This window comes from Ammospiza nelsoni, chromosome 5 (genome assembly GCF_027579445.1).
Source record: "Ammospiza nelsoni isolate bAmmNel1 chromosome 5, bAmmNel1.pri, whole genome shotgun sequence".
In the NCBI taxonomy this organism is placed as follows: domain Eukaryota; kingdom Metazoa; phylum Chordata; class Aves; order Passeriformes; family Passerellidae; genus Ammospiza; species Ammospiza nelsoni.
Window position 1 is genome coordinate 6227281 of NC_080637.1, and position 21229 is coordinate 6248509.

The window sequence follows — 21229 nt, forward strand, 5'->3', positions numbered from 1 at the left end:
AATCCAAGAGGGGATAACTGGTTGCTCCCTCTGTTAAAAAGTTCAGGGCAAAATAATAACACTGGAGGAAAAAAAAAATCAATAGCTTCATTTGGAGACATTTAATGGAGTATCTCATTCCTTGACTGAGCTCTCAGTTTCTTTGCTCCCCTAACTCATTTTTGGAGCATGCTGTAGGAATGCATTGGTGCCAGTAAAAATGCACTGTGTTTTCTAAAGAGTGAAGTTTGATGGAAAAGAGCAGGTAAGTCTCATGTCAGCACAAGGAAGAATGAATTCTGCTATTTGAAAAGTGCCTCTGGCAATGTGATGATCTCCATCATTAGCAAACTATTCTCAAAGCATATTCTCTGCTTTAACAGGCTCATGGGATAAAGACTAAGGGTATGAGTCACATTCTCAGCTGCTGTGAATTAGTACAATTCCATCAGAATCAGCACAGAGCTACTGTAAGAGTAACACAAGAATCTAACCCAAATTTTGCAGAGAGCCTCATGAATGGCATGAGGGGCAGATCACACCTGTATTTTCTACCGCTGGTACTTCTACTGTACCACTAAAGTCTTCAGGGGATAAAAACCCACTTGAACAACCTTGCAAAATAAACCTCCAATTTGCCCAGTCTCACCATGCTGATCCTGGAATATTTAGCACCATAACAGCACCTGCCACACTAAATATATACCCTAGTTTCCATTTATACTGAGCAGGTAGTAAAAGGAAAAACATATGTAAAGTGAATCACCCAAGTCAGACCACAAATTGTGACAATGTAAGTTATTGCTATAAGATAACAAGTATTAATATAAGTTAACACAAACCTTGATAATAACAAGGTCTGCAAAGAACTGATATGGTGCAGGCTGAAGAAATAAAAGTACTCTTTAATTTTCTGAATGATGACATGTCTGCTATGATTTTCACAGCTCATCACCAAAAGTTACCAGAACAATTCTGTTGCTGGCATTCATTGGGGAACAACAGAAATAAAAAAGTTTTTGGGAAGTTGCAGTAAGAAAATTGCAGTTTTTTCTGTTATTTGTATTTCATAACTATTCATGTCTGAACACTTAAAACACTTTCTACACTAAAACACTTTCTACTTTCTGAAAATCTTCTTAGCTTTACTATTTCCCACAAGTATTTAGGTCAGAATCTGTATTTCCCAATGAGGAGTAGGAAAATTTGGACTTGAGCTGTACCTGCCCCAAAGTCCAAAAACTGATTTTTTAAAATTTTACTTAGAAAAACAAAACTGTGGTCTTGAACTGTTTTCTTGTAAAAGAAAGCAGAACACATTATTCTCAGTTGGGTGGTATACAGAGAGAGAAATAGAAAAGAATCAGCAAGAATACACACACACAAGGATTGCTTTAAAAGACTAGATAACATAAATCCTAATTTACTGCTAAAAATGAAAAGGTGGGACATTTTATCTTTAAAAAATATTTTTGCTTGGTCCCCAAATGGCTGAAAGACTGAAATCTGTATTCCAACAGGTACCAAAACAAATGAACCTGGATGATATTTCTTCATCACAGGGATGCTGTTCTATGCTTTACAAATTTCAGTACAAAGCCCCTCAGGACCTGGAGTACATTGCCCAGGGGTATGCTGGTGATGCTGCTCAGATTTGCCCAAATTTTAGCTTTCTGTGCCATTCTAGGAAGGCACTGAGGCCATTTGGCTCATCCTGCTCTGACTTTTGGCCTGGTGCTGAAAGGGCCAAAGAGGATCAGCTCTTTAAACTGGTGCTGACCTTTACAGTTGCAAAATGCTGTTCTCAGCTTCTCCCCTACTTCAGGATCAGGACAAAGTTTGGGCTGTTTTGTAAATTCAATCAGCCAATGCTCTTGAGACCATTCAACCTAAACATTATGTGGGGCAGGGAATCAAGTTATTTTGTCCTTGTACTTAACCAGAGAGTTTAATAAATACAAAATAAAATACAAATAATAAATACAAAAATAAATACAAGGATATACTCATGAATATATGTGATATATTCATGGCTATATTCAAGGATATATTAACACATGTATGTGTTTCAACTATAGTCAGTTAAAGCTTAAATTCTTATTTACTTATAAAACACTGGCATTTTAATTTCTTGCTTTCTTTTACTGTCTTAAGATCTCAAATAATTTTTTAGCTATAAAAATAATTCATAAAATTGTCACTTCTAAATAGACAAATAAATAGAGACATTATATAAACTGTCAGTTTAAAGAAATAAAATACCTTTTAAAACATTCCTAGTTGTAGTAGGGAACTTGTTATCACCCAAGGAATAAGGTATTTATTTTAGCAGCTTTTTTATCAATTCCAAAGCAGCACCAAATCAACTAAATAATTCCAAGAGGGGGAAGGGGGAATTCCCAGAGCCTGAGGCATTACTGGAATGCCTGCTATGAGCTTCAAGACTCTCAGAAACTCCTCCAGGTTTTCTTTTTCCCTGAATGTACTCCCTTATCAATGACTGCTGATAGAAAAAACGCAAACAGAAGTTATCTACAAGGTAAAGAAAAGGGTTGGTGAAAGAACAGTCCACACTGAAAATACTGAGGACATTTAAATTACAACTTAGCCAGGTTCCAAGATAGGATAGAGAGGAACTGCTTTTTTGGGGGGTGCAGGGTCAACATTCATACGATGCTGACCAAAAAGATACAACATATCCAACAGGAGGGGGGGGAAAAAGGAAAAATTGAGCAAACAAACCCAATTTTTTATGACTACCAAACACATTCCTCCTTTTTTCATTTCCAAAATCAGCTTAAAAAGTTTTTGTTATGACTATCTGTGAAGAGATCTTAGGCAGTTCTCCCATTCCTAAAATAGTTGATTGCAGAATCATCTGTTACAGGCCAAGCCTTCTCTGAGCCCTGTGGGAGCCCCAGAGGGGCTGCTGGGCTTCCATCAGCTGCAGCACAGCTCAAAGCCTCCAGGGCTTCCTAGAAAAAAACATCCCATCTTATCAAAGTACTGGCACACTGGATATACAGTCACTGGTGCTGAATTTCAGAGGGAAAAATGCTCATTTTCAAATTGAATGGCACTTCTCACATCAGCCTGACTGCTCAGCAGTCCTGCACTGTCATGTGGAATCAGCAGCAGGATTTTCACTGGAAAACAAATTGCACTGAATAAGGACCATGCCTGAGGCTTTTCTGGGAAGGGATATTGCTTCCTTTTTTTTAAATATATATTTTTAGGTTTATTGGTAACCACACTGGGCTTGTATAAAATACACTGGTCTGCTCTGTCAATTCTCATGGTCATGACTAAGACAACACTGACGTGGAATTCTCTGAAAGAAACATTACAAAAGTTAATAGTTTTGGGGTTTTTTAATAGCCTATTCCTTGTTATATGAATATTTATTTAATTGATGCATTAATTCAATATATTATTCCATGTATGCCATGTATATCAGGTGACGTATACCATGTATATCTGTATTAATTAAGAGGAACAATATTAATTGGAAAGACAGAAGAGACTCATGGAAGGGGATGTTGAGAACGTGGCTGGAGTGGGAGGAACACCATGTCAGGGCGGGGGAAGCCATGTAAGGCACAAGGAGCAGAAGGAGCAAATAAGTAAGGAGCCAGGAGCAGCAGAAAGAAGTCATCATGTGCAGGAGCTCCTGCACTGCCTCACCAAAGGAATTGGGGTGATGCAAGGCTAGCCCAAGACAAAAATCAAGGGAAGTTTGTCCTGGAGGCAGAGGGGAGAGAGGTGTTTGCTCTAGGTGCCTGATACAGGGGTATGGTTTGGGGTGTTCCTAGCGAGCACCCAGGTCAGCAGTCAGAATGTCATTTTACCTGGCAGTAAATGATGAGAAATTCTCCAAGCTGAGTCTGGTTTGCCTGCAACACCCCATGGCTTCAATAAACCACAAGCCACCACTTCCCTATAGCCTTGCAACAACAGTAGCTGGTAAAAGCCAAGTTTTCTCCAATTTAGCTAATAATGAGAGCTTCACTCTTCTGGTTCCTGCATGCCCCTACTGTACAACTTATGTTTGCAGCAGAGTAGTTCATAGGTGCTACAGTTTAGTGAGTGCCACTGAACAAACTCCTCCTAGCTGCATTTTGTTTTGCACACTCTGCTGTTGAACATCTCAAGAGACAGTCCCCTCAGGCTCCCCACAGGTTATTTCACAGCTTAGCTTTGCTGGAAACGTTCTTCCTACATCCAACTTCCCTCTAAAACTTCCCTTTATTCATTTCAAATAAGTCTCATTATTATAATGCTCTGCTACTTCTCACTGAATACACTTTCTTGTTCCCTAAATTCATTAAGTACTAACTCAGCTATATTTTTTTTGTTTTAAATAGCAATATTAATAACCTGTCCACACCACTTTCCTTTTAATATCCAAAGTTAACTAGAACATTCACATTCATTTGCAGAACTGCAAAATAAAGTACTGCAGCAAACAAATTAAATTGTGTTCTGAAGGCAACAGCAACTAAAAGTTTAGGACAATATTGGGTAAAGATGGACCTAACTCCTGTAAACAGTAAATACTACATCACTTAGAATTGTGATGCCAGATACCTCAACTGAGGGTCTTACACACAGGTTAAAATGACTTATTTTACTTGAAGGGAAATGTTTTATCTGTTTCAAATCATAATCCAATTCCTCCCCTGGTAAATAAAAAGGCACTTTCCCTCTACCTCTCAGTCCTCTGAATTAAACCTGAACCCACTTCTACTGGTATGGCAAGAAGGTCAAGTCTTCACGTCCCTCAAATTTACCAATTCCCAGTTTAACATGCACATAAGGACACTGGGACACCACAAGAATTGCAGATTGAGACCAAAACCACTCTTGAAATGTCTCCAGCCTTTACATTCTCCCATATTCTACCCAGGGGCAAGTCACACATGCAGCCTGAGTGCTTCATTCCCTCAAAATTATCTTTTCTGCCCTATCAGCAATCAGCTGAACTTTGAATGGCCCCTTCACAGAGCCAAGGAAAGCTGCAAAGAGGACACGGACAAGGAAAAATAGAAAACCACTGATAGTAATCAAAGCCGATTGTACTTGAGAAAACAAGCCCTAATCTTGTATCAGGTTCCTCACACCCAGCACCCTCCTGACACAAAAGACACCTCTCTTAGTATTTTAAATGTCAATATAAACAAGATTACAAATCCCTGTAGACCTTAACAATGACACTAAGTTTGGTACTGCCCCAGATTTTGTTTTCAGTGTGCATCAGCCTGTTTGCTAATTTACACTGTAAACACCTGAGAGATTGAAGGGAATGATGGCTCTCAGGGATGACAAACTTTTGAGGTTTGTGGTACATCCTGCTGCATTTCAAATCTCATAGAACAGGAGTTAATTTCTGTCACAGCAGGCCTGGTATGACAGCATACATGACCCAGACCATAGTTAAAATCTACAGTGCAATATAAATTGTCATTTCAGGGACAGACAGTTGATTTGTTTATCCTAATTATATTCCTTCTATTAGGAGAGATTTTCCTTCTCAGGAAAATAAAAACATCATTTGCAATACACTGAATTTATCTTAAGCAATCATAAAGCAGCCCTGAGAGTACCCTCTGGTGAAATCTGCCCTGTAACAAGACATGGATAAGCCACAAATAGGCACAATTAGTGAAGAGATAATCTGCATACACTGTTAACCTGTACAGTCTTTATGTAATTTAAATCTTTCAGCTTTCAGCCCTTGAAGCTGACTATATAGAGAATTACTTCTGTGTTGGGGCGTAGGGATGTTCCTGAGCAAGAGGAACATCTGGGTAATGACTGAACAGCAGCAGCAAGTGGAGAGGACCTGAGGAACAACTTTCTACAGCTAACACATAAAAATGGAAATATCACAACCCAGGTAACAGGAAAAGTTCAGGAGTCAGAAGTGAACCCTGCAGTGGCTTCTATCACCTCTGCCCCAGAAATAAAATAACTCTGACATCCTTTCTCCATTAGGAATGCTACAACTGCAGGCACCTGGTGCTGCAGCTGGGCTTTCCCCACACAAGGACCCCTTGGTGTGAAAAACATCTCTTGGAATGTCACACAGCAAATTAACTCACCCCAGTGAAGCACAGTCTGCAGGTAAAGATGACTTTTAACTGACAGCTTGTAAAAGCAACAATATTGCAAAAAAGAAAGAAGAGCAGGAAAAAAAGTCCTCCAAAAACAGAACATAAACATCCCCCTTCCCAATACTATGAATTACATAGGTATTACTAAGTTTTCCACTATCACTGATTTTTCTGGATTTGAACTGCATTTTCCTGGATTTGAACTGCATTTCAGTATTCAAACCAAAATGCCAAACACCAAGAACCTCAGAGAGGCCTAACAGCATCAGAAGTAGCAGGTCAGCTTGTGTTCAGTTTCTGCAAGCTGCATATTTACATCTGCCAACCACAAAAACCCTAAAACAATGTAATACTCCAATCTTCTATTTGCCAAAAAGGAACAGATTATGTTACAAAGGAGGCACCTGTAGGGGAACTGCATGTGGCCTCTGGCATTTTCTGACTTAAAGCTGATTCAATATTAGGTCCCAAATCAGCAGAGATTTCAGTAAGGTTAAAAAAATATATGAAGCCAAAATTTACTAAACTTTTATGGACTGAGATATACTTTTGCTCATATACAACCACTGAGTAACCTTAATGTATTTGGATCTTTTTACAATTAAACATTTTAACAAAATTTTTAAAAATCCTTCCAAGAACTTCAAGTTTGTTTACATCCAACTAAGTTATTCACAATGAAAACTTATCTTCAATTTAGCTTGGAATATGTTTTTTGTAGACTAACAATTTTCATTCCCTAAAAAAATATTTTAAAACATTTCACTCCCTCTGCAAGATCAAATTACAGAAATAAAAACCCAGATAGAAACTGAATTGAAAAGCACAGTGAAAGATTATCCAGCAGTAACACTTACACAGCAGTTTCCAAAATATCTCTTAAAGGCATAAAAATACTTTCACCAAATAGGTAATGCAATAAAGAGCCTGAATATTCATAGTAGCAAACTTTTAATCTTATTTTCTTTACAAGCTTGCTACTTACTGTAGAAAGCCAAATCTATCTGTGACTTTGTAAAGATGGTAGTCAGCATCTTCCCATGGTTCAATCTGAGCACCCTCACGTCCCTAAGGGGAAAGGAAAAAACAAAAAGCCAAATTGTATTTTATGACACAATAAATAAAGACACATAAGGGAGCATTCAACCACTGAAAGCATAACCTTTGGGACCCTTTGGGACATGGTGGCAGGAGGTTAGAGGACGAGGAGGAGAACATCAGTCCTAACCAACCAAGAAGAAAGAGAGCACAACACCTATCCCAGCCATGACAAACAGTATTTTCATCACAGGAAATCTCTTTTGGTAACTTCTATACACAAAATACATTTCAACCAGAGTCACAGTAATCCCACACCTGCTGTTAAACTCCACAATAATTCATCAAGGTCCCCAGAGTGCCCTCTACTAGTTTCATTTCTCAAGTCCATCTTTCCTGAACAACCACCTGCAAGAGCACATCCTGCAGACAGTCCTGAGTTCATGCTGACTTGCAGCAGCTGTCAAACAATGCAGCACTGAGCTTCCCCTCAATTATGCTTTCATCCATGCCCCATTCCTGCTCTCCAACTGCCAATCTTGCAAAGGCTTGCAGAAGTTGAACCACATTTCAGCTCTGCCTGCTTCTGCTGTGGGCTATGCTCAGGTTACTGCTGTGAAATCAGGCCACCACCCAGAACACAAAGAGAATTGGGTTTGTGTGGCCTGGATTTAGTAGCAGGGGGATCCAGGGGTAGTTCCTCTGAGAAGCTGCTGGAAGCCTCCTCCACATCCAACAGAGACAAAGTCAGCTCCAGTATGGACCTGCCACTGGCCATGGGCCAGGCGACACTGGAGCAGGCTTGGTGGCAGGACCTGTTGTCACAGACATTTTTTCATAGAAATGCTTTCTTTGGGATTTGTTCATCTTCTGGGAAGCTGAGGCCCCAGAAGAAGAATGTAAACAATAATTATCTGCTGATGTGGAATGTAACAGGAGCATCTCTGATTGGTCTTCTGTGAATGTTTGGATTTGCTGACCACTCACGGGAGAGTTTGTCCTTGCTTTCTGCTGGACACAGAACTTTGTTATTCTTTCTTTCCTATGCTATTCTTAGCTTAGCAGCTTCTGCAACTTCTCTCTCTACTCCTTTTAGTATAGTAATAATGTATCATATATCATATATCAATAAATCCAGCCTTCTGATCATGAACCAAGACTCTCGTCCATCTCTCTCACCCTGAGGAACCCTCATCAAGTCGCTGCAATAACCTGTGACCCCATGGGAGACCCATGCTGGAGCTCCTGTGCCTGAAGGACTGACCCTGATGGAGGGACCAAGGCTGGAGCAGCTCATGAAGAGCTGCAGCCCATGGGAAGGACCCATCCTGAAGAGTTCATACAGAACTTCAGCCTATGGTAGGGATATCCCCACTGGAAAAAAGGGAAGAGTTTAAGGAGTCAAACCCTCAAGCAGGAAGGATGTCACAGACATCTTTTATGAAAAATCCTTTCCTTAGGATTTTTCCTCCTGAGAAGCTGGGAGGCCTCAGGAACAAAATGTAAACAATGATTATCTGCTGCTGTGGAATGCAACAGGTGCATCTGTGATTGGGCTCATGTGGTTGTTTCTAATTAATGGCCAATCACAATCAGGTGTCCGGACTGTCTCGGTCAGTCACAAACCTTTGTTATCATTCTTTTTCTATTCTTAGCTTAGCTAGCCTTCTGATGGAATCCTTTCTTCTATTCTTTTAGTATAGTTTTTATGTAATATATATCAAAATAATAAATCAAGCCTTCTGAAACATGGAGTCAGATCCTCATCTCTTCCCTCAACCTGAGACCTCTGTGAACACCACCACAGAGAGAGTCACAGATGGGGATGAACTGATCACAGCCCCCATTCCCCATCCTCCTGCACTGGTCAGGTGGAGGAGGTAGAGAAAACTAGGAGCAAAGCTAACCCCAGGAAGAAGGGAGGGTTGGCCAGAAAATGTTTTTGATCCAGTGTTTATTTTCTTATTGTCCTACTCTGATTTGATTGGTAATAAATTAAACAGATTTCCTCAACTCAGGTCTGCTTTGCCCATGACAGTCACTGGTGAAGGATCTCTCCCTGCCTTTATCCCAACTCATGAGTCTTTTGTTACATTTTCTGTCCCCTGCCCAGCTGAGGTGGCAGTGCCTGAGCAGCTTTGAGCAGCAGCTGGTGTCAGCCTGCCACACACAAGCAGGTTTATCCCCAGTCCAGGGTGAGCCTCTCATTTACTGGTGGTTTGCACAGTGTGCAGTAATTCTGGGACATGAAACATTCCGTGAACTCCACAAACAAGGCTACTGCTCTGTACTCCAGTGACACTTAAAAAGTCCATAAGTGGTACAAAAATACCTGACCACTGTGTAAGCATTCTAGGCACAGTCTGTGCCAGGCTTTTCCTGATAAGGGGTCCAAGAACAAACATGGTATGAGCAGGGATTTCTTTAGATCCCCACAAGATGAGAAACAATCCAGCTCACTCATCTTTTACTTTTTCTGCTATGATTTCAGTATTTGTACTACCTTAACAAAAGATTAAATAAATTAAAAGTAAAATGAGAGTCCTTCTGATCTCACATATCTGTGAGATATCTGAGCATCCTCAAACACCCCACCTTCACTATTTCTAATACAATACACTCCCTGAAATGGTCCCAAAGTAACTTGCTATGCACCTGAAAAATGAGTTGATTGAGTCACTATCCAGAATATCCCCCATGCAGAGAGAGTTTATCATTAAACACCAGATTAGTACCCAACAGAGTATTTTAAACAACAGCTAGCTGGAATCATGATTCACTTTTTAAACAGACATATTATGAAGATTCAATCTAAAAAGTCTTTTAAATGACTAAAAAGTTCACTTACTCTGTCATACTTGGCAACTATCTCTGCTCGTTCCTGGGCAAGTTTGACAGCAGCATCCTGCTCAGCATCTGCACCTGCAGAGGAATTAAAATCAGGTTATTCAGATTTTCTCCCTTGTGAAAAAACAACTGCAGCCAAATACTTGGAAAATCAACTTCAGGGAGACTGCTTCAACAGAGGAATGCCAAAACTGTTGTGTCAAAGGAAAATATGACCTTGGTACATGTCCTGAATATTGCTCAAAGCAAAGTACAGTTACTGCACAGTATCTTAACTAAGTTTAGAATATTTCTGATTTCCCACCAATGTAGATATTAAATACAGTAAGGAAATAATTCTGCACAACCCACTAACTGAAAGGCTGAAGAAAGTACTAAAGGCCACTAATTGGCAATTCCACAAACATTCTAATAGCAAAGAAAGCTGAAACATTCACTACTGGCTTAAAACAAAATTGTGAAGTAATTACAGGATTTGTAGAGATTTTGGAATACTGAAGAAGTACTGCATGGTTTCTTGGAAATAGCCTACAACTTATTTCTCAGAAATCAGGGAAGGATGTCATTACAATGTCAGAACTGCAACTTGGGCAACCCAGAGCTGGAATAAGTGTAAGGATATGACAACAGGAAGGTTGACAGGCAAAACCAAAAAAAAACAGTGTGTGAGTAAGCACTGGACATGAGGACACTGCAGATGCAGCATTTACTACATGAGTGGAGCTCAAGCTTTGCTCAGTACTGTTCCCTGAGCAGAAACCATCTCTAGGAAATGGACAGGAACAGAGAGCAAAGAAAGGAAAAGTTGTTATTCTGAATATCCAACAATAGAACATACTTCAATATCCCAAATATATCAAACCCATGAGGTAAATCCACTTTAATTAAGTTTGTGAAATATTTAAGCATTGAATTCTTTTGATTATTAAAAAGCAATGAACTTCAGATAAAGCAAGGTTTGAAAAAGGTTTAAAATATATTTCAATCTAACACTGTTACAAAAATAACTCCAAGCATGTGGGGTTTTTTCCCTGTCTAGTTCATGGCAACATAATGAACTTCAGGAATTGTACATACCAACCATCTGGGCCATGAAATAGAAAAACATATCAGATATTACAGTTTTCTATCATATGACATTAACACAATTATTTGTTCAAACCTGTGTTCCTTTAGTAAAGGTTACCTACATATTTCTCAACATGAAGTTGTGCCAAGGAGGCCTTTTAAGCCATCTGTTAGAGATTTAACGTGGCCTCTGCTTGTTTTCACTCCCCTTTCTCCAGGGGAACACTCAGAGAACCTCAGCATGTCCCACACAGACACAAGCACCAGCCTTTGGACAACAGCACTGCCTGTCCAAGCTCCCCTAAGGGAAGGTCTGGCTGCTTCTTCAAAGCTTTCATTTATGATCCCCAGAAATCACACTTGGTTACCCTCACCTGGCCCCATCATTTTTTTTTGTCACCATCATTGGCCAATCACATTACTCCTGTTTATTAAGAATACATAGAGCTCTGTCATTTTCTCCAGTGCAGCAGAAGCAGCACACATGTATTTACAGAGTTATTTCAGGGAGAAAAAAAAAATAATTGAATCTGCTATATTTGGAAGCTTTACATCTCTAAGCTACAACACTGACAAATAATTTCCTCCCTGTAAGATAAGGGGTGAGTAGAACCATTTCATATTGCTCAGACTTCACTGCTCCTCCTGTGCTTTGGTGCTGGATCCTTTATTCCCAAGCTGAAAGGGGACTCAAGACACAAGCAGTTGGGTCTCAGGTTTGCTTTTCTGTGACACAGCTTTACAGCCTGGCTGCACATGTGAGCTCTGAGCAGGACACGGCTCCCAGAGCCCCTCCAAGCCCTGCACACCCAGGGTCTGCACAGACACAGCCCCACAGCACTGCCAGGGCATCCCAGCGCTCCCCCAGCACAATTACAGCAATCTGGTTCCTAATCTTTACTAGTGGACACAGGGTGTCTGCTGAACTGATGATGTCCACTAAAGCTACCAAATCAACGCTGACAAAAAGCAGTGGGGGAAGCCTGGTTTTGCTTTCAAAGTGAGAAGATAAAAGAATTGTAGCCAAAATTAAATTGTGTTGCCTTCTGTAAAAACAGATCTGTGCTCACAGCAAATCTTTGCAGAAGACTAATTACGAGTTTTTAAAAACTAAATTTTTAACTTCCTTAGAAACCTGACATTCCTTCAGCAACTTCAAGTACTAATTGACCCAAATCTCCATTTCTCCAATGGACAGCTGTGGGGAAAAGCTCCCTTGTTTAAACTTTAAAGCTCACCTGCTGCTGAGCTTCAAGAAAGAGATTAAAGGTCCTATGTTTAATTTCCAAGTAGAAGAGATTAATTAATTATTTAATTTGAGAAAGAGTGAAAGAGCATGGCTGAATATAAGCAGACAATATTGTAACACACAGGAGTCAGTACATTCACGTACTACGCAGCTGACACATTTTTTAAACAGAACTAAAAATTGTTTCTATTTTTATTGTAAAATGTGCTCAAAAGGACATGCATAGATCTTCAAAAACACAGAATAACAGTGTAAGCTGAAAAAAGTTGAAACCTTTGCTTAAAAGAATGCCAAACTGTATTTGCACCAGAAAGCAAGTTCCTGATTTATGCTGAAAACGTGGCCATGGCTTACCATGCCTTCCTCTGCATAAGCAATGTGTGAATCAAAGTTTGGCATGTTCTGTGTCTCATGACAATTCAATTACATTTAGTGTGTAAATTATCATATTCATTGCCTTTAAAGTAATCCTCTTTGCTTTCTGCCACAATCATCTTAACCTTCCAGCTGCACTGAGATAGTTCAGTGTTTCATTAATCCATCCATAATGAAAACTCAGAAAACAGCTTGAGATGGGGGCAAGAGCTTTTATTTTGGGAGATAAGCATTAAACATGATTTTTCTTATAAGAGGAAATATTTAAATACCTCCAACTTAGAAATTTTAAATTGATTCCTGATAAAGTAAAAGCTAAATATGGGAACAAGAAAAATTCTTTGGCACAAAAATGCATCTCTATGAAATTGAAGACAAATAACTGGTATTCTAAAGTCTTATCAGTTTTGTTCAGTGTTATCTCAGTGAAAGCAGTTAAAGATATGATACAAGTATGATTAAATTTACTAATTAAAAGTTAGCATTACAGATTATACAGAAAACAATGCAGTCACAAATGAGGTCAACATTAATATATAGTCAATTAATTAGTACAGAGAACTGATTTGAACTAAAAAATGGGAAATATATTAGCAATGACCTGATGATAAATTCTGTCAACAGTGGCATGTTAAACAGCACTTTCAAATCCCCCCAAAATCAGACAGGCTTACAAGGTGCAAGCAGCATAAAATCCTGCCCAGCACCAATCATAGAATGACAGGTACAAGGGACCTCAAGGCCCATCTGGTCCAAGCTCTCTTGGCCAAAGCACAGTCTAGACAAGAATGTCCAACACTCAGTTCAGCTGAATCTTAGAGGTGTCCAGTCTTAGGGAATCTACCACTGCCCTGGAGAGATTATTCCAATGGCTGTTCTCACTGTGAAAATTCCCAAGTGTCCTGAATCTCCTCAGGAGCAACAGCCATAACGCAAATTAAAAATATATAACATTATGCTTTATTAATGAATGCTAAACTACCTGGAAGACACTGCCTTAAGTGACATTTAACAGCAAAACAACAAATCCAAGTAAAAATAAACACTAGTAAAGAAAAAATAAGGTTGTAGCCTACAAATAGGTGTAAAACTTAAATGCTGTATTTTACTGAAACTTCTCAAGGATAGAGATTTTTGCAAGAAACAGAGATATGGTTTCATGATCTGATGAAACTTAAAAAAATCCTGCTTCACTCTTGCTTTCATGACATATCTCTCTTCTGTTCCACATGGATGAAGAGTAGCTGTGGATGGAGTCACTTACAGACACCAGAGAATCTTAACCCAAGGACCCCTATAATCCACCTAAACATGTATTTTAAGGGGGAGGTAGGGGGAAAAATTTACAACCATGTAATTTTGTATTCATTTAAATCACTGAGCTAAACACTGAGGATCCCTCTTGCAGTCCCTGCAGTAACTCATTTTTCCAGAATAAAGGAGGGGTTACTGGCAGGACTATCCCTTATGTTTCCAGCAGTCAAGAAGGAGATGAACAGCCTGTGACAGCCTGGCAGCAGCTCCTGGTTGGGGTTGCTAACACAGAGCCCATAGCTACACCTGGCTTTCACCACAGCCTGGCAGAACTCAGCTGCTGTGAGGGAGGAATGGCCAGAAGACAGTAAAACACTGTTCTTTCCTACAAAAAGAGAAGTTCCTGGTCTACAAGGTTTACTAAGTACCTGTATTTTGAATTGTTTGTCTAATCCTGCATGGCTTCTAATCCTGTTCAGAAGTGCAAACCAGTAAGGCACAGCCTTTTTTAAAGTGATCTCCACGTGCAATCCTCACATCTCTAGTCCCTACAAAGGTAGGCATATAATTTATAGGAATGGTCTTTGGGGTAACTCTAACTCACTGGAGCGGTTCCCTCTGAAATAGCCTAAAAAATGACTTGGCAGTACCTCTGTACCTCACCTGCCAAAGATAACAACCATGGAGCAGCTCCCTCATGAAGGCAGTATGAAATGAGTACCACTGAGAGCCTCAGTGAGCTCCTTACACTGAAGGAGCAGTAGGTACAAGGTACATTGCAGTGCTCATTCATCAGCAGCAGTATAATAAACTGCCTCTTACAGATGTGCCATAAATTTAAGAAGAATTACAGATTTGTTTAGGTTGGAAAAGACTTTTAAGATCATTGAGTCCAACCATTAACTCATCACTGCCAAGCCCACCATGGCAGTGGTGCCTGGAGGTGCCATGCAAGCACCAGAGGTTATGTGCCTCCAAGCACCAAGTGCTTTCAAATACCTTAAGGGATGTTGCCTCCACCACTTCCCCTAGGCAGCCTTTTTCCAGAGCTTGAGAACCCTTTTGGGAACAAAATTGTTCCTAATATCCAATCTAAACTACTTTAATGCATCTTGAACTCATTTCATCTCATTCTGTCATTTGTTACTGCAAGAAGAGCCCAGTCCCCACCTGTGGGATTCACATTCTCTAACCTAAGAGAAGCAGAGAAAAGAATGATCAAAACAACTCTTATCTCATTTGCTGTGTGTTTGTGCCAAAGTAGAATGCAATATGGAGATTGTTTACCCAGAGTGATGGGGTTTTGTTTCCTTGGCCCATCAGGGCTGTGTGTGTGTGTCGGGACTGACGGCTGACAGTCACGAGAGGAGGGCAGTTCAGAGCTTGGCAAATTCAGTTTAGAGGTAAAGTAATATAGTGTAATATAATATAGAATTAAATAGTATAATAAAGTAATTAATTAGCCTTCTGATATTATGGAGTCCTCCTCATCTTTCTCCCCCTTGTCAGGGTTGCCTTGCTTTCCAATTCCCACCTGGCTTTCCAATTCCCACCTGGCTACACCCTCCTGGCAGGGAGTTGTAGGGGCAGTAGGTTTCCCCCTTGAGCCTCTTTTCTCCAGGACAAACACCCCCAGCTCCCCTCAGTCACTGTGCACAGGACCTGTGCTCCAACCCTATCACAGCTCCATTCCCTTCTCTGGACACACTGCAGCACCTCAATGTCCTCCTTGTCACAAGGGGCCAAAACTGATCCCAGGATTCGAGGTGTGGCCACACCAGCGCTGAGTACAGGGGACAATGCCAGCCCTGGTCCTGTGGCCACACCATTGCTGGCACAGGCCAGGATGCCACTGACCCTCCTGGCCCCCTGGGCACACACTGGCTCAGGGTCACCCGCTGTGGACCAGCACCCTCAGCACTCTCTTTCCATGGGGCTCAGTACACCAAGGGCATCCTGTGCAACCTTATCCCAAATTCTGAAGTGCCCCAAATTCAAACAAGGAAATCCTTCCTTTTTTCTCCTTTAACCCACCATCATTGTCTCACCAACTGCAGAGCACTCTGAAAACCCCAAAAGAATTGAAAATGTTACTTTGTTTCTCATTACTTTACTAAAATTCTTGCTTGTTTGCACATTACACATCCCACTGCTCAAAGAGCTGCACTGGCACAAATTCCTGTGTGCAGGCACCACCACCAGCTGCTATGCATCTACACATTCAAAGCACATATCAGAGCAATAAACAAACTCTCTGGTCATAGCAGAGAGTCCCTTAAATACTCAGGCTGTTTATTTTCCTTCCAGTTCATTCCCATAAACAACGAAATAAAAGCCATGACGTACACTTAATAGTATTTTGCTGTGGGTACACCATGTTCAAAAGGAAGAATCTTGGTAAATACCTGCACATCAATACTCAAGCTGCTCTGAACAAAAGGGATTGAGCATCATTATACTTTCTCCTCATGAAAAGAGAATTTCTAAAACAGAGAAGAGCTTTTAACATAAAATGAACTGGTTAGTTAGACCAGTTAGTTAACTGTTAGTTAAAAACAATCCCTTTTGCATAGCAACACTTTCTCTGAAATGTTATTTCCAGAAGTTAACTGAGATACATTTCTTCCACCATTAAACATAATTATGTTCCTTACATATTATTAGTTTAAAATCAGTTATCAATAATTTAAAATGAGAGATAATAACAGCACAGTGTAAACAATTAAAGACCAGTACATAAAATTTTACACAACACTTTACCAGTCTTTAGACTGTCATTTTCTTCCCAGTCCTTGTAGAGTTCTGCTTTAGTCTTCATGAAGTAAATCTGTTTGCTTCTACACCATATTCTAAATGAGTTTATCAGAAATGACTGGGGAAAAGTTCTCCTCCTCCACTTGCTGCATTTGCTGCACACAACTGAGGCACTTGACACGTGCTCCTTTTTCCAGACACAGCCCCTCTAGAGCTGCAGGAGCTGCAGGGGCTGGAACAAAGATGCCATTTGTTAATGCCGAGTGTCACGAAGGCACCACGCTGGTGTTCTCCAGCCCAGCCCACAGCCCTGCATTCCAGCTCATAATAAACAAAAGGATTTGAACAAACAGCCTCAGAGGCCAGGGCTCCTGTAACACATCACTGTTCTGCTCTTGGGCAAGAATTCTTGCTGGTGTTTTCCAAGTGCTGCAGGAAAAGGGTTTTACTGAAAGGACTTACTTGAAATGGGGCTTGAAGTACCCTTTTCCTGGCTTATTAGCTAAGAAACCACAAAATTAGGTAACTCTAAAAAATACAGTTTAGATTTCTGTAACTGGCATTCCCTACGTAAAGGATGGAGATTTTACATATTTTCTGATCAAAATTCCTTTACTCTTCAAGATATCTTGGGGAACTTGAAACACCCAGGACGTCAGAGGCTGACAACAACATTTTTGTTGCTAAAAGTACAAAAATTCAGGAGTAGAACCCGAAAAACAGATTTCTGTACCAAATATCCCAGGACACAGAAAAAGCCATTCTCCTGCATAGACTTTAGCCCCCACACATGCTCTCTCACCCTGCCATTCTGCTGCTATGGGATGCCTGCAGTCAGGAACCAGCCAATTCCATATCCTAACCTCAGCAAGTCAGGGCACACACACTACCAGACACTTTGTGAAGCCAGCTGAAAGATGATCAGTGGCACTGGCACAGGTTACCCAGGGAGGCTGTGGAATCTCTCTCCATCCTTGGAGATGTCCATGGGGTGTCCTGGGCAAGCAGCTCTGCACAGCCCTGCTTGAGCTCAGACGACTTCTAGAGGTCTCCTCCAGCCTCAACCCTTTTGTGGTTTTCTTGCACTCAGAGAAGTGTTAAAATGCCAGGAACAGGAGATCTGATCCAGTGTGTTGGACTATTCTTTTTTCCCCAGAGACTGCAAAAAGAACAGTTCCTTCAATTGTTGTAACCTTCCTCCCCATATCATGTGGCAGAGCACTGAGCCTGGAAATGAGCAGCAGCTCCTTTGTCTTTACCATGATTATTGCTCATGGATCCCACCCAAGCCCAGGTGTCAATAGTTTAGTCTCTGGAATCACTATGAGTTTAGACTAAGCCAGTGCCATGTCCACTACCAGGCACATTTCCCTCAAAAGCAGCATTTTCTTACTGCTGACACGCACAACAGCAATCCTGCTACACAGAAATAATCATCTTCCCTTTGCTCATAACAGAGCTACTGAACTGAAACCAGCTACTTTCTGTTTCCTTATGTGTGAGCATATTTGTGGTGAGGATGGCAAGAACTCACACACAATGAACACAAGCATTTGTCCCAGATTAACTCTCTCACCCCCTCACCACTTGAAAACAATTTGCTTTTTAACATCACTGCTGCATCACAGACAGCAATAAGCCATATTACTCTCTCTCTCTCTCACACACACACACACATATATATATATATACACACTATAACTGTACTAGAGATCTATACTGATACTTCCCTTAAGTCTCTCAAGTTTAGCATGTCTGATTTTGTGGGTGTTTTTCAATAGACTTACACACAGAAAATGTAAGATTTTGGCTTAACTGAAATTTCTTTCTATTCCAAAGAAAAGAAAAGCTGAAAGATAGAGTAGAACTCTTTGGAAAATCAATATATTGCATTATGCTCTGCACTAAAAAAAGCCCATTGCAACAGCAAAACACATGTCCCCTCCCCCTCTTAATAACCAGCATTCAGAGCAGACACTAATCTAGTTTTACAGCATGAGGAGTAATGAGTGAAAAATATGAAAGCAAAGATTTAACTTCCCTGAAGAAATGTGACAGAACTCTCATCTTAATGAAAAATCAAGTTTCACTATGGTAGAGCTCTTGCAGTTTTGCAACATCCCCTATGAGACACTGCACGTCCACCAATGGAAAATGGTCACTTTGGAAATTAGTAGAATTAACTGCTACTAAAAACCCTCTCAAATCAATTTTAAAGTGATCTCCAAAGGACTCAAAGCAAGAGCAGGGAAATCAAGGCAGCCTTGCTTAGCAATACTCCACAGAGTGTCAAAACATGAAATGAGAATTTAGGAGTCTATGTATCGCATAGAATTTAAATCAAATACTTTATCTTGCTTTTAAGCAACAATGGACTAAAGGGCTTACAGAAACTCTACCAATATTAATCAGTTATTGCAATATGCCTATCTTTTTATTTTTAATAACATAGCCTATTAACATTTCTAGTTAATGGAGCAATGAAAACACAAAACTCAGAAGAAAATAGAAAAAAGTATATACGCTAATAAAATACAACTAGGCCATTTAATTAGTCCTAATTTGCAATTTGTTTTTCTGTGAGTTTCGTGTAAATAATTAAACCTTAAAACTACATCACTCCATCAGCATTACCTACACCTAACCAGCTGGGAGCTGCAGTTGGAGTTCTCATGTCATCACCTCACTGAGCCTTATGAAAGTTCCCACAAGGGTTACAAAGTGGAGTGACAAGATCTGGCAGGGCTCTACTGTAATTCCACTTCACAAAGTGTTGTGTGCAGTCATGAGCCAGAAGATAATTAATTTGCTGAAGGTTAACATAATCAGTTGCAAAGCCAGAAGAAACCATAATTGCCAATTTTCAACAAGCTGTACTGAAAAGAGTAAGCCCAATTTTGAACAATGCTCCTTTCTTGAAAGAAAAAAGAGGACAAAAGCAATGCACTACCCACCCTCCTGCCCAAACCTCTGTCAACACAACCTGAAACATTTATGTCAGCTCTTAACAGACTTCAATGTAAAAACTCAGGCTGGGTATAATTTGGGGCTTGCCAGTATGCAAAGACTGGTCTGACTTGTGCCACAACTAGCTAATGTCTTGTGTCTGAGCTTAAGTCACCCTTTGTTCTTCTCTTCCCAAGGGTGTAGTTGGTATCTGGCCCTTTGATCAGGATTTTTCTGTTCCCTCAGTGCCATGACAGAGCAGCACTGTGGCCACACAGCAGTGGTCGCTCACCCACACGTTTGTTTGTGTGTCAGGAGGTGCAAACCCTGCAGAGCTCAGCCCTCCCGCAGCTCCAGGGGACACAGCGAGCCCTGGGTGTGACACATGTGCCACCCCAGCAGCCATGGGACACAGAGACACAGCCTTCATGGAAAAACACAGCAGCTTTTCTACTACTGCAAATCATTTTATGCTCTTCCACTAAAAGATTACATTTCTTAGAACTCCTGCTGTGGCTAGAACTGATCCCACAGTAACATAAAATCTGTTTCATCTACCGCTCATGAGTATTACTCCCACACTCCTCCTGAAATCCATGACCTTTCCCAGCACTAGCCCTAGCCTTTACAATTATGTCTTAATAAAATATGCTGCAAATCATCTGCTGCATTTATGGGAAGATCAGACACTTGACCTCAGAAACAATATTGACAGATGAAAAGCAGAAATATTTCAGGAATTTTACCCTCAACCTAATATAAGTTAAGGCATACTTTTACACCAGTGGCTTTTCAGGTACTGGTTATGATTAAATAAGCAAATTTAATTGAAAATGCCCTTTTTTTTTTTTTAATTCCTTGCACTTTTAAAGTACATTATACCTGCAGTTCCCAGAGGCTTCTAAGAACTAAAATATCCCTTCTGTACACTGACACTGCTCATACTTCTTTTAACCAAGACAGGCTACTAAACACACAAGCAAAACCATCCTTCAGCAAGACTGAATGTAGCAGCTCTCTGCAATAAATTTCTTCTTTGCTTTCCCAATGCCATATATCAGGATGACATATAAAATATTTTTTTCCCAGCAACATAAATCAAAATAACATTAAAAAATTCTCCAAAATGCTGACATTATTTCCAACATAATTTCAGATTTCCTGTTTTGTACATCATAATTAGTGGTAGAATATGAATGTTTTCACAGCACTAAGATTTGCCACATCAATTTAAAGAGTAAAATGGTTCTAATATTTTCAATTCTGACACAAAGTAGAACATTTCAAAACAAGAGCTGTGCTTCCCACGTTAACAGACTTATATTTAAGTAGTCAGTTGCCACACTGCACTAATTATGTTAAGTCTCCTGATTAATCATTTTTCTCTCTGCATTAGTCAAAATTAATGAAGCAAACAATAATTATATTTTAAAATTCAGCGTTAATGATGTGAAGTGTATTCCCAGTTTAAAACATCACCAAGACAACACTCATACAGACTCTGGATGAAGTTTTTTAAAAGAGGGAGGTTCTTAATTTTTGAGGAAGCTAGAGAAGCTAGAGGTTTCTAGTTACAAAATTTCATTGATATTGGTATCATTTTATA

The 21229-nt window shown here is 40.1% G+C and overlaps 1 protein-coding gene across 2 annotated transcripts in view; it reads right to left on the minus strand.

Moving 5' to 3' along the window:
- Positions 1-21229, minus strand: part of USP6NL (USP6 N-terminal like) — a 113987-nt gene that overhangs the window by 51271 nt on the left and 41487 nt on the right. For both annotated transcript variants that reach the window (XM_059471976.1, XM_059471974.1), the window contains 2 exons: positions 9979-10052; positions 7078-7160 (listed from right to left, as the gene is read on the minus strand). In XM_059471976.1, coding sequence (XP_059327959.1) covers positions 7078-7160; positions 9979-10052 — 157 coding nt within the window. The remainder of the gene's footprint in view (positions 1-7077; positions 7161-9978; positions 10053-21229) is intronic.